Genomic DNA, 17,158 nt, shown 5'->3' on the forward strand with positions numbered 1-17,158 from the left:
CTCCCCATATTTTACATCCAGTGCACAATTAATTATTCGTTGTACATTTTTTAAAATTACATTTTGTATATTTTAACCACATAATATGTTTTATGAGCTGGTCACCTGACTGTAATAAATAGATTCAATTCAATTTGAATACAAATATTCCAATCTCTGTGACCAATGATGTAGTAGTATACTTTATTACGGTCAAAGACCAAGGATGTAAAAATAACACTCACAATTTCATTGGTTTTTTTTTCAGCCAGTATCACCTGTGTAGTTCCTATCCTTCCTTCTTTTTGAGTTGTGAGGGTTTGATTTTGGAAATTGTGTGTATTTTGGTACACATCTTTTCATAGTTATGAATTTTGATTATTTTCCCCACATTGGCTAAAGCATGTATGTATGCATTTCCCCTCAAGGACACACAAGCATAGTGTGGGTTTATTAGTCTAAATTTGAAAACAAAATTACTCTGGACCATGATTTTTTTTTTCTCAAGAGAAAAGTCTTGCCGTTGTTCAGAATGACACAGTAGTCACTTTGTCAGGATCTGGATGGCAGCAGGGCTCCCCCTTCATCTCCTCCCTGATAGCTGCAGGATTGGGGTCAGTTTGGTCCCAGGAAGACCCAGTGTTTGCAGGATCAAGCCCTGCTGGGGCAGCTCTCATGAGGTACACCTGAGAGTCCTGAGGGAAGGCCTACTTAAGGAAGGACTCTCCTTTCCAGCAGCTGCTTTGGCAAGGTAGGTCTTTGGTTGTGCTCCTGCTTTAAATCTGTAATCTGTGTGCATTGTTTATCGTGCAAGAATGAATCAAGCTGGAGTCTACATCTCTACCTAAGCTATGGTTGGTCTTAATAATTCTTGCTTGTAATTATTTAGGACCATAACTGTGAATTGACACATTTCATTTGAGTATAACTACAGTTTGTACACATTTAGAGAGCAGGCTGATCCAAAACTGAAACAAAAGCTGCTAAACTTCTCGTAGTCACACTGGAAGAGAAGGGAGCAAGGTGTGAATGAAAGACCCACTGGGATGCTCGATTTCCTTATCTGTGGTTTTGTGTTAAATCTGAAACAGCCCTGTATAGTGTTCCTTAAAAGAGAAGTTAGGTAACAATTTTTGAATTATATATGGATTATTTTCTTCGTTCAATTCAAGTGAACAAAATTGTGTTGCATTATGCTCAGTCAAAAGATCTCACTCCTGTATGGTTTTAACTCTTGATTACTGGCAGTGTTACCCTTTTTCTATTATTAGCAGAAATGTAAAATTTTCCCCCAAATCCTTTTTTTTTTTTTTTTTTTGAGAAAAAAATGGGAGAAAAGGGGGGGAGGAATTTTTCAGAGATTTTACATCTCTAACTATTGGTAGCAAATGAATATGCGAATCATCTTCTGCAGGTTACCAAAAGCAAGCAGACAACAACTACACTTCGATATGTGGAAAAGTATTTAAGAAACTTGAATGAGGGTTGGGATTTGCTATGCAAGAAAGGAAGTAGGAGAATGGGAGAGAGGGGCTGGCATTTCTCAGCCTGTATGTATTCCCAAGGCTTAAGCAGATAATGAGGACAAGACACACTTGTAAGAGTGATTTCTAAGAGCCTTAACAATTGGATGTAACCCCAAGTGTCCAATTTTCAGAGAAGTCTAACGTAAATTGATCTTCCTCCTATTTTCCTTGAAACTGGTTGGGACTTTTGAAGCAAACAATTGGAAACATCAATAAATGATGTCCTTGCACCAGACTGTTAAGAGTATCTCCTGAATGCCTGCCATTTCCTTACAAGACCAGGAAGAGACAGAAGCAATCTCTCTCTATCTCTCTCACTCACACACACACACACAAGTGCACACACACACAATGGCAAACTTGAGGGCCCACAGTGGATTGGCAGCAGGAAGTGGCTAGTTGACATTCGGAGATTGAGACAGGGATAGCCATTTTGCTTTTGTTCACAGGAATTATCCCACAAAGTATCTTCTGTTGTTGTTTGGTGATATCAAGTTGCCTTGGATATATGAATGAGTGATCTCCAAAAGATCCTCAATTGCCCTGCTCAGCTCTTGCAAACTCAAGCATGAGGCCTCCTTTACGGAGTCAATTCATCTTGTATTTGGTCTTCATCTTTTCCTGCTGCCTTCCACCGTTCCCAACATTATTGTCTTTTCCATAGATTCCTTTCTTCTCATGATATGCTCAAAGTAAGGCAGCCTCAGTTTCAATATTTTGACCTCCCAAGATAGTTCAGACTTGATGCATCTTTCTGGTAATCCAAGGTATCCACAAAGCTTTCCTCCAGCACCTTCTATTAGAAATCTACAAATTTTCTATAACTGTATTTAACTTGGATATCAAATATCCCCCCCCTTAAAAGCATGCAATCTAGAATGAATTATAACAATTCCTGGAACTCAATTTATCTTCCATGTTGTTGGGGTTTTTTTTTGGGGGGGGGGAGAGACATGGAAATATTTCCCTTTTATTTTTATTTTTAAATTAACCAACTTGCAGATTTCTAGATAGCATGAGTTTGGCTTTAGGACAATGAAGCTATCAAACTGGTATCTGGAGCTATCAAGCTCCAATGAAAAGGAGTCCACCAACCTCAAAATAGTAATCTGCAATCTGTTGTACTGCTGAACAACTCTTGCCACCAGGAATTTCTTCCTAACATTTTGTCAAAATCTCCCTCTACCTTGAAGCTCTTGGTTCCAAACCTGTCCTGTGGAAATGCAGAAAGCAAGCTTGCTCTAGCTTTGATGTCATAGTCCTTCAAATATTTGAAAATTAGTACCTTATTGTTTCTCAGTCTTCTCTTCTTCAGGCTATGCACATCTATCTTTTTCAACACAGAGTATGGTTTCCAGCCCATTTACCATTTTGGCGTGTTTAGCTTGTCACCTGCTAAAAGCCCTTTCTCCTTTCCTTAGATACTTTTCACACATGCAATGTGGTTTTAGTAGACCACAACCTAAACTTGAGTCAACAGTGTGGTTTGCAGCAGGGTTATGTATGTGTGTGGAGACAATGAAAAGCTGCATCAATAGAAGACCTGAATCTAATCTCTTTGCTGAAGCATGCAGTATATTTTTTCCTTTGTAGACTTGCCTTAGAAGAGAATGACATATTCTCTACCTTGGAACACCAAGATCTATTGATAATGTTTTGTTTATGCAATGTTTCTTGGGCACTGCTTGATTGTAATTATGTACATTTCTGATGTATGCACACTGGAAACTGTAAATATAAAAAGAAGTGTGATGGAACTTATTTTTCACCAGGACATGCATTCATTAGTAAGCAATAAATAAGATCTGTGCAGTAAGCTACATTTACATTTATATCAAATCCATTGATCAGAGCTGAATTGTGGAGGATCTAATAATGGAAGATTTATAATTGCTGAATATATATGATCTGAAGATGACTTTTTGTGGTGGTTAAGACTAGGGAATAAACTGTATGGTCATATGTATTCTTGAATGCTTTCACAGCTGGTATCTGATGGTTGTTGTAGGTTTTTCGGGCTGTTACGCCATGTTCCAAAGGTTTTTCTTCCTAACATTTCGCCAATCTTTGGTGGTTGACATCTTTAGAGGACATAAGTTAGAACTCTGTTTTCTGGTGTAGGATAGTTGAGTATTTGTAGCTGTGGGATCAGCTTTTTGTCCTTTGCAGGATATTGGATGATTATGGTGATCAGGGTGTTTTTTGTTAATGAGTGTTTTGTTGTGCTAAGGGGGGGGTGAAGGTCTGTCACTGTGAATGATGGGTGTTGTTAGCTAGTCTATTGTGTGCAGTGAGTGGCTGGGTAGAGTTGATTGACCTTTTGCAGGCTGTATTTTTCAGTGCTGGGAGCCGGGCTTTGTTGAATCTTAGACTTCTTTTTTTGTTCAAGCTGGTGTTTATGGATTTCAATGGCTTCCTTATGTAGTCTAACAGAATGATTGCTGGTGTTGTCCAGTACTTCTGTGTTTTGAAATAGAATTTCATGTCCAGCTTCTTGAAGGTCCTCATGGCACAGTGGTTAAACTAATGTACTGCAGCTAAAACTGTGCTCACAACCCAGGGTTTAATCCCAGGTAGCCTGCTCAAGATTGACTCAGCCTTCTATCCTTCCGAGGTCAGTAAAATGCGTACCCAGCTCGCTGGGGGGGGGGCAAGTCTGGACCCTGCATAATTAACTTGTAAACCGCCCAGAGAGTGCTTGACACACTTTGCTTGCTTTGTTTCAGGGCATGTTCAGCTACTGTCAATTTTTCCGGTTGTTTAAATCTGCAGTGTCTCTTATGTTCTTTGATTCTGGTGTGGATGCTGCGTTTTGTGGTCCCAATATATACCTGTCCACAACTGCAAGGCATCCAGTATACTGTTGCAGAGTGAGGGTGTCCTTTTTGTCCTTTGCTGACCATAACATTTGTTGTATTTTTGTGGTGGGCCTGAATACTGTTTGTAGGCTGTGTTTTTTGAAGTGTTTCCCCATGCGGTCCGTGACCCCTTTGATGTATGGCAGAAATACTTTATTTGTGGATGGCTGTTTTCTTTCTTCAGTTTGGTGTTGTTTTCTCTGTTTGATGGCTCCTGTGATTTCATTCTTGGAATAAATAGCCATTTGCCTGTAGGGCCCATTTCAGACGATTGAGTTTGGTGCTGAGAAATTGAGCTTCACAGTTCTGATTTGCATGGTCTACCAGTGTTTTGATTATGCCTTTTTTGTTGTGGGTGGTGGCTGGAGTTTTTGCGTAGGCACCGGTCTGTGTGGGTGGGTTTTCTGTAGACCTTGTGTCCCAATAGGAGGTCAGGTTTGCGTGTAACCATGGCATCTAAGAAGGGGAGTTGGCCCTCTATTTCTTTTTCCATGTATGGTCATAGTTTCATCCAGGCTTCAGAAATTATATTGTAGTTATAAGTTAGAAATCTGAATCTGGAAGCCCTTTCTCTTAGCCAAGGGAAAACAAATCAGGCTAACAGTTACACTACAATAAAGATGTGGAAAATTCTCACAAAATAGTTATCTTCAGTGATAAGGATGTGAGGCTCACAGCATCTCATGCCCAGTGAGAATGTAAGAAAAATACCACTCTTTTCTTGGCAATTAGATTTCTCTGTGATTTTTTTTTTTCACCTGAGAAATCTTACAGGAAATCTTTGGGATGTCTTGGAAGTTTCATGGTCATTTTTCCTTCTCGAAGAATCATTGAGTATGAAGCGGCTTATAAGACCATCAGGTCTGAACCCTTCTCAGTGCAGGAATCTAAATTATAGCACATCTGATGTATGTATGTCCAGTTTTTTCTTGAATTCCTCCAGCACAGCACTGCTCACCACGTCCTGAGAGAATGGGTTCCATTGCCATATTGCTCCCACAATTAAGACATTTTTCCTGATATGCAAACAAAATCTGGCTTCCTGTAACTTGAGCCTATTGTTACATGTCCTGCTCTCTGAGATGATCAGGAACAGATCCTACCTGTCCTCTGCATAACAATCTTTCAAGTCTTTGAAAAATTCTATCAGTCTTCTTTTCCCAAGACTACACATGCCCATTTCCTTCAGTATTTCATCATAAGGCTTGGTTTCCAGTCCCCAGATCATCTGTGTTGCCCTCCTCTGAACTTACTCCAGTTTGCTGGCATCCTTCTTGAAATTCTGTGTTAAGAACTATGTCCAGCACGCCCCCCCCAGCCCTTTTTGTGTAAGTGGTGGCAGTCTGTGACATCGTACTTCCTGACATCCAGTACTTGCCACACACTGCTTGCTCACCACTGCCGCTGCTACTCTTTGCCCACCCGTCTGCTTCCAGCAAGCTGCAGAGTGAATGGAAGGGCCTCTCAGCTCTGCTTTTATGCTCTGCAGATGGACAGGATTGAAGCCTGCTGCATTCCAGTCCACTTGCCTGCAGTTTTTTTCTTCAACTTTTCCTGTTGGGAAGCCAATAGGAAGTTTCTCTGCCAGCCAATAGGAAGCTGAGAGTGCTCTGTCGGGGACTGTGTGGGAGCCGCCATGCTGCCTCCAGGCCCCTACATGGCTCTCCACCAGATTCCTGCCACATCTGGGAACCGAAGTAAGTCTGGGTCCGCTCGTTTTGACATTTGTGAAGTCTCTTCAGTAGAAAAATAATTATTTATCCTACTTCTGTCTCGCTTCTTCATTTATCATCATAGGCCCACCTGGACTTAATGATCTTTAACCTTGGCATGAGCAAAGGATTCTGAATCTTAACAATTACTTTACATTTTCATTCATATTGTAAGGATATAGAGAAATGCTTCCTGGGGAATAAAACGGCCACACTTAATGACTTTGCACATGCTATGTACTGTGGCAAAAAGGTGTAGATTTTTGGAAAAGGTGATAGTTCCAAGAGATTGTCATGCTCAGTGCTAATCCACTTATCTTGATTCTTGCCAAGGCCATCCATTGCAATTAGAGAGGGGCATGAACCTCAGTTCGGACGTTCATGCTGGTTTGTACCCATGGCACCACAGATGCCGTTTGTTCCCTTTCCCCGTCTCCCCAGCCAGGGACCCACTCACCATTTGGAACATGTTCTCCTCCTCCTCCTCCTCCTCCTCCTCTTCAGATGTTTGAACAGAGGAAAAAAGAGGAGGAAAAATATGTATGTACACATTATATTTATCCTTTATTTTAATCTGTAGACATGAGGGGTAGCATTTGCATCTAGAAAAGGGGGACTAGGAGAAAAAGCATATATTTGTGCTCAGTTGTCCATAGCCACTGCGAAATATATGTATTCAAATATTATGTTGATATTTTTAAAATTATTATTTACCCAACATGTTACATTTCTAAAAGGAGCTCTGTGAAAAAATTGCATAGCTAGGCATATATTTCAGAAGCATCTTTAGCATAATAATAATTAAAATCAAATGTGAGTTTGCTTTAATATTGGGCAAACTTCAGTCAAAGGTATGGTCCTAAGTCTGTGGATTCTTTTACGGCTGAATGAGATGATCTTAAATGGTTCCATGTCATAAATATGCTGAAGAAGGGGAGCATGCCTCTGTTTAGTTCCCACTATGCAACTAACATTCTCTTGTACTCAAGCAGGTTGTACAATACAGTGGTGCCTCGTTTGACGAGGATAATTCATTCTGTTGAAATTGCTGTTAGCGAAATCCTCGTAAAGCGAAATGAAAAAGCCCATTGAAATGCATTGAAACCGGTTCAATGCGTTCCAATGGGCTAAATATCTGTGTCCAGCCAAGATCCTCCATGGGGCGGCCATTTTCGGTGCCTGTAAAGCAAGGAATCTGTCCTGAAGACACAGTGGGGAGCCATTTTGCACAGCGGGTGGCCATTTTAGAGCCGCGGATCAGCTGTTTCAAAATAATTGTTTAGCGAAAATATCGGTTCCCTGCTTTGGGAACCGATCATTCGTTAAGCAAATGTTACCATTAAAACATTGTTTTCCGATCGCAAAACTTCATCGTGAAGCGGTTTCATCATTTAATGAGGTAATCGTTAAGCAAGGCACCACTGTATTAGAATAATATTATGATCACATAAAATCTGGTGCTTCTAGGATCACTCTGAGCAGTTAACTGAAATGGAGTGTCAGAATGAACAATGCACTAGGAATGTATGTGCATTAGATTTTACATATTCAGGCCTTATTTAAACATTGCAAACCCATATGAAGGATGAGTGACAATAAAAACATGACAGATCTGTGGGTGCAAAGTGATGGGAACAAGAACTGTCTGAATTAGCCCCCAATAGTATTCCCTCAACTGTTTGCAATGCAATCATATTTCTTCGATAAAAAACAAGGTAATGGCATTTCATAGGGTCACCATAAGTCAGAAGCAGCTTGGCAGCACATAATAACAATAAGAAATGGTGTTGAAATAGATAAAATTATTTTCAGGTTGCTGATATTTTGAGTTTTATCTTCATAAATTTCTTTTTAAAAATCAATGTGTTTTGAGAGCCCAGACATGTATTTGTTATATAACTAGACACTTAATTCCTCTGTGTACATCGCACGTGCAACAACTTGATTTTATTAGCTGGAGGTTTGTTTTAAGAAATAGGTGGTGAGAAGAGGCATCATATCTTTAGAACTGAGATGTTAATGAGAAGAAGGAAGAGAAGGGGGGTTGTATAACATTGTTTATATATAAAACAATGTCAGCTGTCTTGAAATCCAAAATGCGAGGCTGGAAATCAAAAAGCTGCTCCTCGGAGATGTGTAAATCCTCAGTCCATGGGAAGCACTTGATAAGTGATTAATAACAATTAATAAGCATTCTAATGAGACTTGCATAATACCCAGGGAATAAAAGCCTGTGTAAAACTCAGGGAGTACAATTATTTAGAAAGCTTTCCATCCTTTGTTAGCCATTTGTTTTTGTGAAGCGTCGTTTTGAGAATAGCTCATTGGAAATGAATACTTAAGTCTTTACTCATTATTATTCAGTTAAACACTGTGTGGGGAACTTCTTATCAGTGCTATCAATGAAGCAAAATCGGTGTTATTAAATCCACCAACCAAAGCCATGTCCTGCTTAAGATATTCTTTTAAATAAATAAATAAAATTACATCTGGAAAGAGAATATGAATTTGCCAAAATAAATCCATGAATTAATATCAAGGTTTCCCCCCATCCTCTGTGTATAATAACCAATTGACTGCACTTAGTGTTTTTGTATATTTTAGTTACTAAGGTATATCAAAAGACATTTCCTTAATAAAAACCGAATTTAAAATTGTTAAGTTATTTTTGTTTTTGCCTTTTTAAAGGGAGTATCTGATTATACCGCTGGCTGTGCTAGTTTCCTTTATCAGTCTGAATACAAATTGTGCTTTCCTTGTGTGTTCAAACTGAACTATGAATCAACAGGGCTTGGATAAAAGCACAAATGTTGAGGAGGGAAGAAATGCATGTTAGAGGCATTCCATGTGCCATTTTTTATCACTAAATCGCTTATTTGTCTTTTCAGTTGCACACAGACTTGGATCCTGGAAGCAGCAAGATCAAGTATATCCTGTCAGGCGACGGAGCTGGGACTATCTTTGTGATCAACGACAAGACAGGGGACATTCATGCAATGAAAAGACTCGACCGGGAAGAAAAAGCCGAGTACACCCTGACGGCCCAAGCTGTCGATAGGGATACAAACAAACCCCTTGAGCCTCCCTCGGAATTCATTATCAAAGTCCAAGATATCAACGACAATCCACCGGAGTTTGTCGAAGGTCCATATCATGCGACCGTTCCAGAAATGTCCATTGTGGGTAGGTATGGAAACTTAACAGTACCAAAATACTTTACAATCTGCAGTTTAAATAGAGAGCAAGAGCAAATTGCTAATGAACAGAAGATATTACCTTTCATTCCCACCTCACATTCGCATTTGCAAATCCATCCATGACTAACACTTTCAATACTTCCAGCTGCTGTGAATATTGAATGGTTACCCTGGAATGTCTTATTCGAACAACCATTTGTATTCTGGTCACAGTGTGGCAGTGAGACTAGTGCCTCCGAAGCCTATTTATCAAGATTTGTTCCAACACACCACTATAAGTCTATTGATATTTTGTTGATGTTTAATTATCTGTTGATGTGCATTCTTCTATGCAGATGCATCACTTAGGATACGTGCCTACATCGTTGTTTATTTTTTCCTCCCTCCAACTATAATTAGCTAACAATGTTACAAGGAAATATGTTATGTCTGCAAGCTAACGGTAAGGTCTTTGAGTGGGTTTAATCAATTATCTGTTTGAACTGAGCAAAGGCAATACAGACGAGCAGCAAAAAATATAAAAAAGGAAGAAGGGATTCCTTGCCACTCACTATTCTCACCCTTATTGGGAAGAGCTCGGAGCTCAGAAAGAGACACATGGGTTGTGTATAGGAAGACTTTGGTGTGTCCTTACTGTTGGCTCTTTAAAATATATGATGTCTGTGGAAGAACTCGAAAAATGACTGCTGGTTTTGACCAGAGGTGGGGAACGTTAGGGTCTGGGGCTGAAACCAGCCATCCTATAGGCTGAACTTGCCACTCAGAGATTCTGCAGTGGGCCATACCTGCTTCCCTATGGCATCATAGCTTGGTGGCTCCCCAGTTTTCACATAGCCCAGCTCCCCATTCTAAGTTTGAAGCAATAGGCACTTTAAGCTATGCTAGATGTGTATTTTTGGTCTCTTGTTTTTGCCTTCAATCTTTATCATCATGAATGACACTTCTGTATGCCATCCTCCGCTCTCACATGGTGGTGCTGAAATTTCAGGAAATGAGATGCTGCTGATATGTCAGCCCTAAAAGGGAAAATTACATGTGCGTTCTTCAACTCTTTGAAAAACATAGGAGATGGATGATATTAGGTGTGAATGCAATCAGTTCTGTTTAAATCAGGACTGACCTGCCCCCAGTTGATGTGGAAGTGATTTGAGCTGATTTGTTCTTGGGCTTCTGAAAGTACTTGCATGTTTCAATATCAGGAGGCAATGGGGGAGGACCTGAAAATGTAAAAAATTGAGGGCTGTGAGCTGGAATGGGGTGCACTAAACAGTGTCATCTCCTCTGGTCATGTGGTAGACCTTCAGTTTGCTGTCAAAGCTTCAACCAGTTTCCTTCTTTGCCCTTCCCAGGAAACCAGGTGATGGAGGTGTGGATGGTGTCTCCTTAGGGTCTCCTGTCAGCAGCCTAACTTTCCCAAGTATGCCCATTCATTGCCTAGCCCAGATCACAGGGCAGCCCATTTCTCACGGGACAGTGTAGTGAATACTAATCATGGCTATGAAAAAGTAAGAACATTTTGGATCACACCCAGTCTAAAAAGCAATGTACCACCATCTCCTTGCCATGCGTGGATGCAAAATCTTGTTTGCTCAGTAAAGCAGCTTGGGAATAAATAGAGTCCAGTGAGATCAATCCAAGCCTGCTCCAGGGCTCAGCAATTGGAGTGTCCGGGAGAGGTTTGGTCTTCTGGAGGAGCTTAATTATCAATATTCTTTTACTTTCATAGTTTCTTCTTTTGCTATGGCAACCAGCTAGCAAGTATTGTTGTTCAAGTGTCGGCATCTTCAACCTCTAAACATTCAGTGATTTCTAGGAGTGCCCTAGCTGATCTAAGCAAAACTGGGGGGGGGGCTCTTTGAACTGTCCCACATCTGCTCCAGAAAGATACAAATATCTCTGCCTCAATTCCTTTTAAAGCTTTTTTTTATTTTGTGCCTGAAACTGGAGTTCATCCCTAGATAAAATTAAATAAATAAAGAATGTATTCATGCACTAAAGGAGTAGGTTGTTGGGAACAGTCCTTAAACATTTGTTTAAATTGTACATAGGAGCTCTTAACTAACTGTAGCATGCCTTTGTTTGGTTTCATTTTGGGATGGCCAACAATGGCACTTTTTGTAATTTCTATAAAGCTGTCAAGCCGAGCTGCTCATAAATGTTTACTTGGAAAAGTGCCTGGACGTTTTATTGCCATCGTTGCATCCTGTCAAGGCTCTGAAAACAATAGACTGTCCTATTGCAGTTTTAAAACTGAACTACAGCCGTACACATTAGTGTAAGAGACTGGAGCTGTCATTTTGCTGACAGCCAGTACAAACAGTCATACAAAGCTCCCCTTCCATTCTAAGTCAATTGGGCCCAGGAGCGCTTCTGGAGTTAAAATTGGGCTGGCTCGTAAATTACAGCACTTTCTGAGCTCCGATGTCTTAGCTCCTTTAAATCACTTCTGCTGAAATTGGCATTGGAGTTCTCTACCACCATGTCAGCTCCTATGACCCAAATGTGGTTTTAATATGTTAAGCTCCTTAATTATACTGGATGGCAAAGACACGGAAGGCCTGGGGTTGAGATATTTATAGTTTTGCCAGTTTCTTGACAATAGTCTGGAAACACTCATGTGGACCAAAGTTCTCGGAGCCACAAACAGAAACAAAGGAAATGTTCAGTCCTGCGTCAAAATGATAATAAAGCCCATGAATAAATGTATGCAGGATGGGATGCCAAACATAAGAAGAACATGCTGGACCAGACTGTTTGTTTAGTCCATACAACTGTTTTCACTAGTGGCTCATAAGATGCTCCGTAAGAAAGCCAGTGAGCAACACATGAAGCCAGCTACCTCCTCTTTCCCTATTTTCTTTCCCAGCGATAGGCCTAATAAAATTTGTTAGTTCTTAAGATGCTGCAGAGGTCTTGGATGTTTCATTGGCAGACTTCCCCTGAATGCAGCAATAACTCTGAGTGATCGTGAATGGTTAATAGCCAATGATAAAACTATTCACCATGAGTTTGTAGACTGTAAAGTAGAGATGGGGAGGAATATAAAACAGATCACTTTTTCCAACAGATATAGCCAATTTGTTAAATATTCATCAATCTGTTTTGTGGGTTCCAGAGACCCCCATGAATATGAAGGGATGAATGTTTACCCATTTTTATTTGTCCTCTGTATTTATTTAAATAAATAAATAAAAATAAAACACCATTCTGCCTCCTGGCCGCTGATCAGCTGATCGGCAGCAGAAAGGCAGCCACCACCCCACACAACCACTGAATACCACACCCTACTCCCACCTCCTTTCTTTCCCTAGCTTAGGCCCCATGCCACCCAACCCCCACTGACACCCTCTTACCTTAATAGCTGCTGCCAAGGTCTCCTTCTGGCCTCCCAACCACACATGCAAAAATGAAGACTGACTGCCCTTTGCAAAGATGGCAGCTGCAACTTCATTTAGGGTAGGGAAGCTGCAGCTGCCATCTTTGCAAAGAGCAGCCAATCTCCCTTTTTACACACCGTGGCTGCGAAGGTCTGATGGAGACCTTGTCAGCAGTTATTAAGGTAAGGGGGTGTCGGTGGGAGTGGGGTGGAGGTTAAGGTAGGGAAAGGAAGGGGGTGTGGAGGTAGGCTGTGTGTGGGTTGGCTGCATATTGACTTCTGATCAGCTGATTGGTGGCCAGTAGGAAGAATGGGCTTCTGTGCCATGTGGTAAACTCTCCTGGGGGGGAAAGACCCAATTTGTGGGTGAATAACCTGGATGTCTGATATTCAATCTTCACCAACGTTGGCAGGCATGTTGGGGAAAGACATAGGAAGCTCTGTTGTGATTCTGGAGTCTCTAAGTACCTGGGGGGAGCTTTCCTGGGGCTGTCCTCTTTGTGACTATATAACTCAGGGATCAATGATCCACTGTTCACCAAACTTTCAGGTGTTGCAGAAAGGCGTCTGAGGAAGTTCCTCTGCAAATTTGGTGTTCCTAGGTGCTTAGGGACCAGTTTTATAGCAGTTTAAAGTGTAGACAAATCAAAAGATCAATCTGTCGATTCCACAGAGAATATTTGTATATCCTTATTCATTGGTCCGTTAACCTTGACGAATAATTGATGAAAATGAATCACCATTTTTTTATTTGTCCCCATCTCTACTGTAAAGGCATATAACAGTGGCAATCAATGAGTCCTCTGTTAACACATTCCATACATTATCTCATATACATTAGGCACATATTCAACAGCTTATCCGGGTTTTAAGGTCTCCAGAATAAGAGAGAATCCAGAAAACCAGACCGAATCTAGAACTGTCAAGGAAAGTCAAGCCTTCTACTTACAGCCAAAGAATGTTTTATTTGCACAGAACCTCGGTACCTGCAGAGTTCTTGTTGAAGGGAAATCTTGTAATGTTTATTTACATTTTATTGTGCATGTCAAAAGCACTCTCAATTGTGTTTTTATTTTTAGTCATATTTGTTGTTTTACTTTAATCTTACCTCTACCTGCCTTTTGGTAGGTAAGCAGAATATAAATTCAAGAAAGAAGCAGTTCCACTCCATCAGACCAAAGTATTCAGCAGGGTAACCCCATTTTGCTACCTGAGGCTGTAAGCCTATCCATTTCAATTTCATGCTTCCCACCAGTTGCTAAGCAGATGGATTCAAGCAATCTACAAGAAGGTCATAAAGACATTGCACATTTTTTCTTTCCCCAGCACTGGTAATTAAGAAGATGCTGAAAGAACAAGTAAAAGACCATGTGGTCCCCAAAGATCACACAGAAGTTAGAATGGATGATACCTTTTATTGGACCACTAAAAATCAAACAACTTCCAAACTTCCATTGAGAAAATTCCATTTCTGCAGGCTTAGCACAGCCCCTTCATGGATAGCACAGAAGATTGTACACAAGTGTCCAGAAATTGGTAGTACATGTTTGTGAGAGGTGATGACAGTACTCTGAGGCTGTGGTCTCAAGCCTCTTTGCAACATGGTTTGGAATTTTTACACCCCTCTCCTAAGACCAAAAGGCTGCCAATTACTCTGTGATTTGGCCCCCACGCACACACACACAGCGGTACACTCACATTGCCCTGCTTTGAAACTCCAGATACCTATTGAATGTGGGAGTGGAGGAAACAGCACAAAGACATAACGGCCTTTAGCACAATTTAGGGCGCATAATTTGGCTCATTCACCATCAAGAAATAGCCAATTGTGCCAGATAAGCACAGAGGAATTGTGCCAAACAGAGACAGAAGATTTTATCTCTGATTCTGGCTACATGAGATGATAGGATAGGATGAATACTCAAAAATGTTCTTGCTCTTGGCCATTCTCCAAGTCTTTGACTCCTCACAGAGACCCTCCTGCAGCAGGAAGATTTTCTAGGTTCCCATAAAAATGGCACCCTGGTCTCATTCCCCACTTTCTTCCTTTTCATTTTCTCCACTTCTTTCACATGAGAAATTAGCAAGCTCTGCAAAGTTTAGTCCTATCTTTATTGAAGACAACCACTTTGTGTAGGCAGGAGTGGAGGATTTTACACAGGGAAGTTACAAATCTGTGCAGAATTTCTAATAATTTTGCTGAGATTGGCATTTGTTTCTCTCTTTTTTTGGGGGGAATCTCATATCGTGCAATATTTCCCATGTGATCTCTCAGAGCGGGGACTTGGACGGAGAAATCTTGCACTGAGGAGAAATGAGCAATTCCCTTCCCCCTTGAGTTCCCACCCAAGAACAAGATGGTGAGGCTGATATCACTAGAATTCAGCCATGATCGGTAGTTGTCAGTAAGTCAGCCGTCTCTTTGTGGCTCTAAGCAAAGGCGCCCTCCCCACCTACCTACATTCCCAAAAACTGTTGGAGTGTACTTGTGTAAATAGGGTACCAGAAACGCATTGCGAGGGGTTTTGTATTCTCTACAATGAAACACTTCCAAAGCGTCCTACATCCAACCTCAAACACAAAAGAGGAGAGATTTTTACCCTCCTCCCCTTATGAGATCCAATTTAGCACCGCTTTTCTTAAAGCGATGTGTGAATGTCCTATTGAATTACTCAGGCCATGAATGATTGTAAAAGCAGTTCAGTATGAACAGTTAATTCTACCTCTTAACCTCTGCTGTGGTAGAGAATTTGAGCTGAGATTGTTACTGCTTTCACAGTTTTGCTATTGCTGCCACATCTGTTCTCGTTTGTGTTTTTAGTCAGATGTGAGAGAGTTCAATAACCATTAAAAAAAAGCAAGAATGCTATAAGGACTAATTGCAGTATATTCAATTCCTTTTTTTAAAAAAAAAATCTTTGGTTTATGAATGTGGTCCTGTGCTTCTGTACCAACAGTTCAAAATGCCAGGAAATGGCCAGCATTGTCAACAATGCCAACAGGGAAAAAAAAGGATGCAAAGCTTTAGATAGAACAGTACAGACTGAATGCTGGCAGCATCAACAGCAGCAGTCAAGATGGACTGCAGGATACCCTCTTGTGCTCACTACTAGGGGTGGGCATGAACTGCCAGCCCGTCTCTGCTGACTGCTGGATAGCTCAGTAGTTGAGACATCTGTCTGTGGAGCCCGAGGTTGAGAGTTTGATTCCCCACTGTGCCTCTTTGACAGCAGCTGGACTTGATGATCCAGCTCTGCAGTTCTGCATTTTCAAGAACATTATTCACTACCCTTCACAAGTGGCACCAAGCAAGGGAAAAACCCAGAAACTGACTCCATTTTTCATCACCTCTAATTTAAGTATGAATGATTTCAAAGTTGTTGTTGTTGTTTGGGCTGCCCCTATTTTTAGAATAGTCTTGTAGAATGTTGAATTGCTCTGCCCTACAATAACACCACCCTCTTGTGCAGTGGTGCCCTACAACTGAAATCAGGTGGAAGTTTAGAAGTCTTGTATGCGAACTGGATCATGTAATTCAGAGAAATATGAGAAACATAGGGTTTGGTACCAGTGGCTGGGCCAGGAAAAAAAGGTAAATGCAGAAGAGGGCTGTTTTTCCCCCCAACTGTGCACTTCTAAAAAAGCATCCAACCCGGGTAATTTGCGAAACAGGCTCCCGAAACATGATTAGATCAACTCCCAGAACCTGTGACCATTGACTGTGCTGGCTGTAGTTCCTCCCATTTGAGGTCAAACAATATCTGGGAGTCAAACTAGGAAAACTCTGATCATGGGATTGCCGTTTGAAAAGAGATTGTAGGGCTTTGAAGGCCCCTTGGCCTGATGTAGACCACTGGTGGGCAACATGTGGTCCACCACACACAGGTGGATCCCACCACCCATTTTCCAATTTTCAGAGCCCCCATGCTTGCCAGTGGAGGGATATAATTTTAAAATGGAGAGCCACACCCCCTGATCTCATCTAGGAAATATTCGTCTTGGCATCTTATTGTTAAGGATAACAAATCTTTGTTGTTTTAAACTCTATGTGTACTGCAAACTGGAAATTGCAACACACACACACCCCACACGAAGGTTTATTTAATTTATTATTTATTTATTTAAAATATTTTAATCCTATCTTTCTCCTTAAAAAAGGACCCAGGGTAACTGAAAAGACAATATTTAAAAATTAAAAGCAGTAGGTATATAAATATTTTAAAAGAACTAAACAAGTATTATGCTAAAAACAGTAAACAAAATCAAAACTGAAACCCATTGAAAACAACAGAGCACGACAATCCATTTAAAAACCTCTCTCAGACTGCCAGTCATTAAGGAAAAGCCTGCCTGAGGAGGAAAGCCTTTGCCTGCTTGTGGAAGGACAGCAATGGCTTCCCATGGGGGGGGGCATGGTCATCTAGATCAGTTGTCCCCAACCTTGGGACTCCAGATGTTCTTGAACTTCAGCTCCCAGAAATCCTGGCCAGCAGAGGTGGTGGTGAAGGCT

General features: G+C 40.9%; 1 protein-coding gene across 3 annotated transcripts in view; it reads left to right on the forward strand.

The window, feature by feature from the left end:
• CDH8 (cadherin 8) overlaps positions 1–17,158 on the forward strand; it is a 328,629-nt gene that overhangs the window by 98,851 nt on the left and 212,620 nt on the right. For all 3 annotated transcript variants that reach the window (XR_013538622.1, XM_072980825.2, XM_078380477.1), the window contains one exon: positions 8,964–9,258. Coding sequence is in view for 1 of the 3 variants with exons in the window: in XM_072980825.2 (XP_072836926.2) it covers positions 8,964–9,258 (295 nt within the window). In the remaining 2 variants the exon portion in view is untranslated. The remainder of the gene's footprint in view (positions 1–8,963; positions 9,259–17,158) is intronic.

The sequence above is a fragment of the Pogona vitticeps genome, chromosome 10, assembly GCF_051106095.1.
Source record: "Pogona vitticeps strain Pit_001003342236 chromosome 10, PviZW2.1, whole genome shotgun sequence".
NCBI lineage: Eukaryota > Metazoa > Chordata > Lepidosauria > Squamata > Agamidae > Pogona > Pogona vitticeps.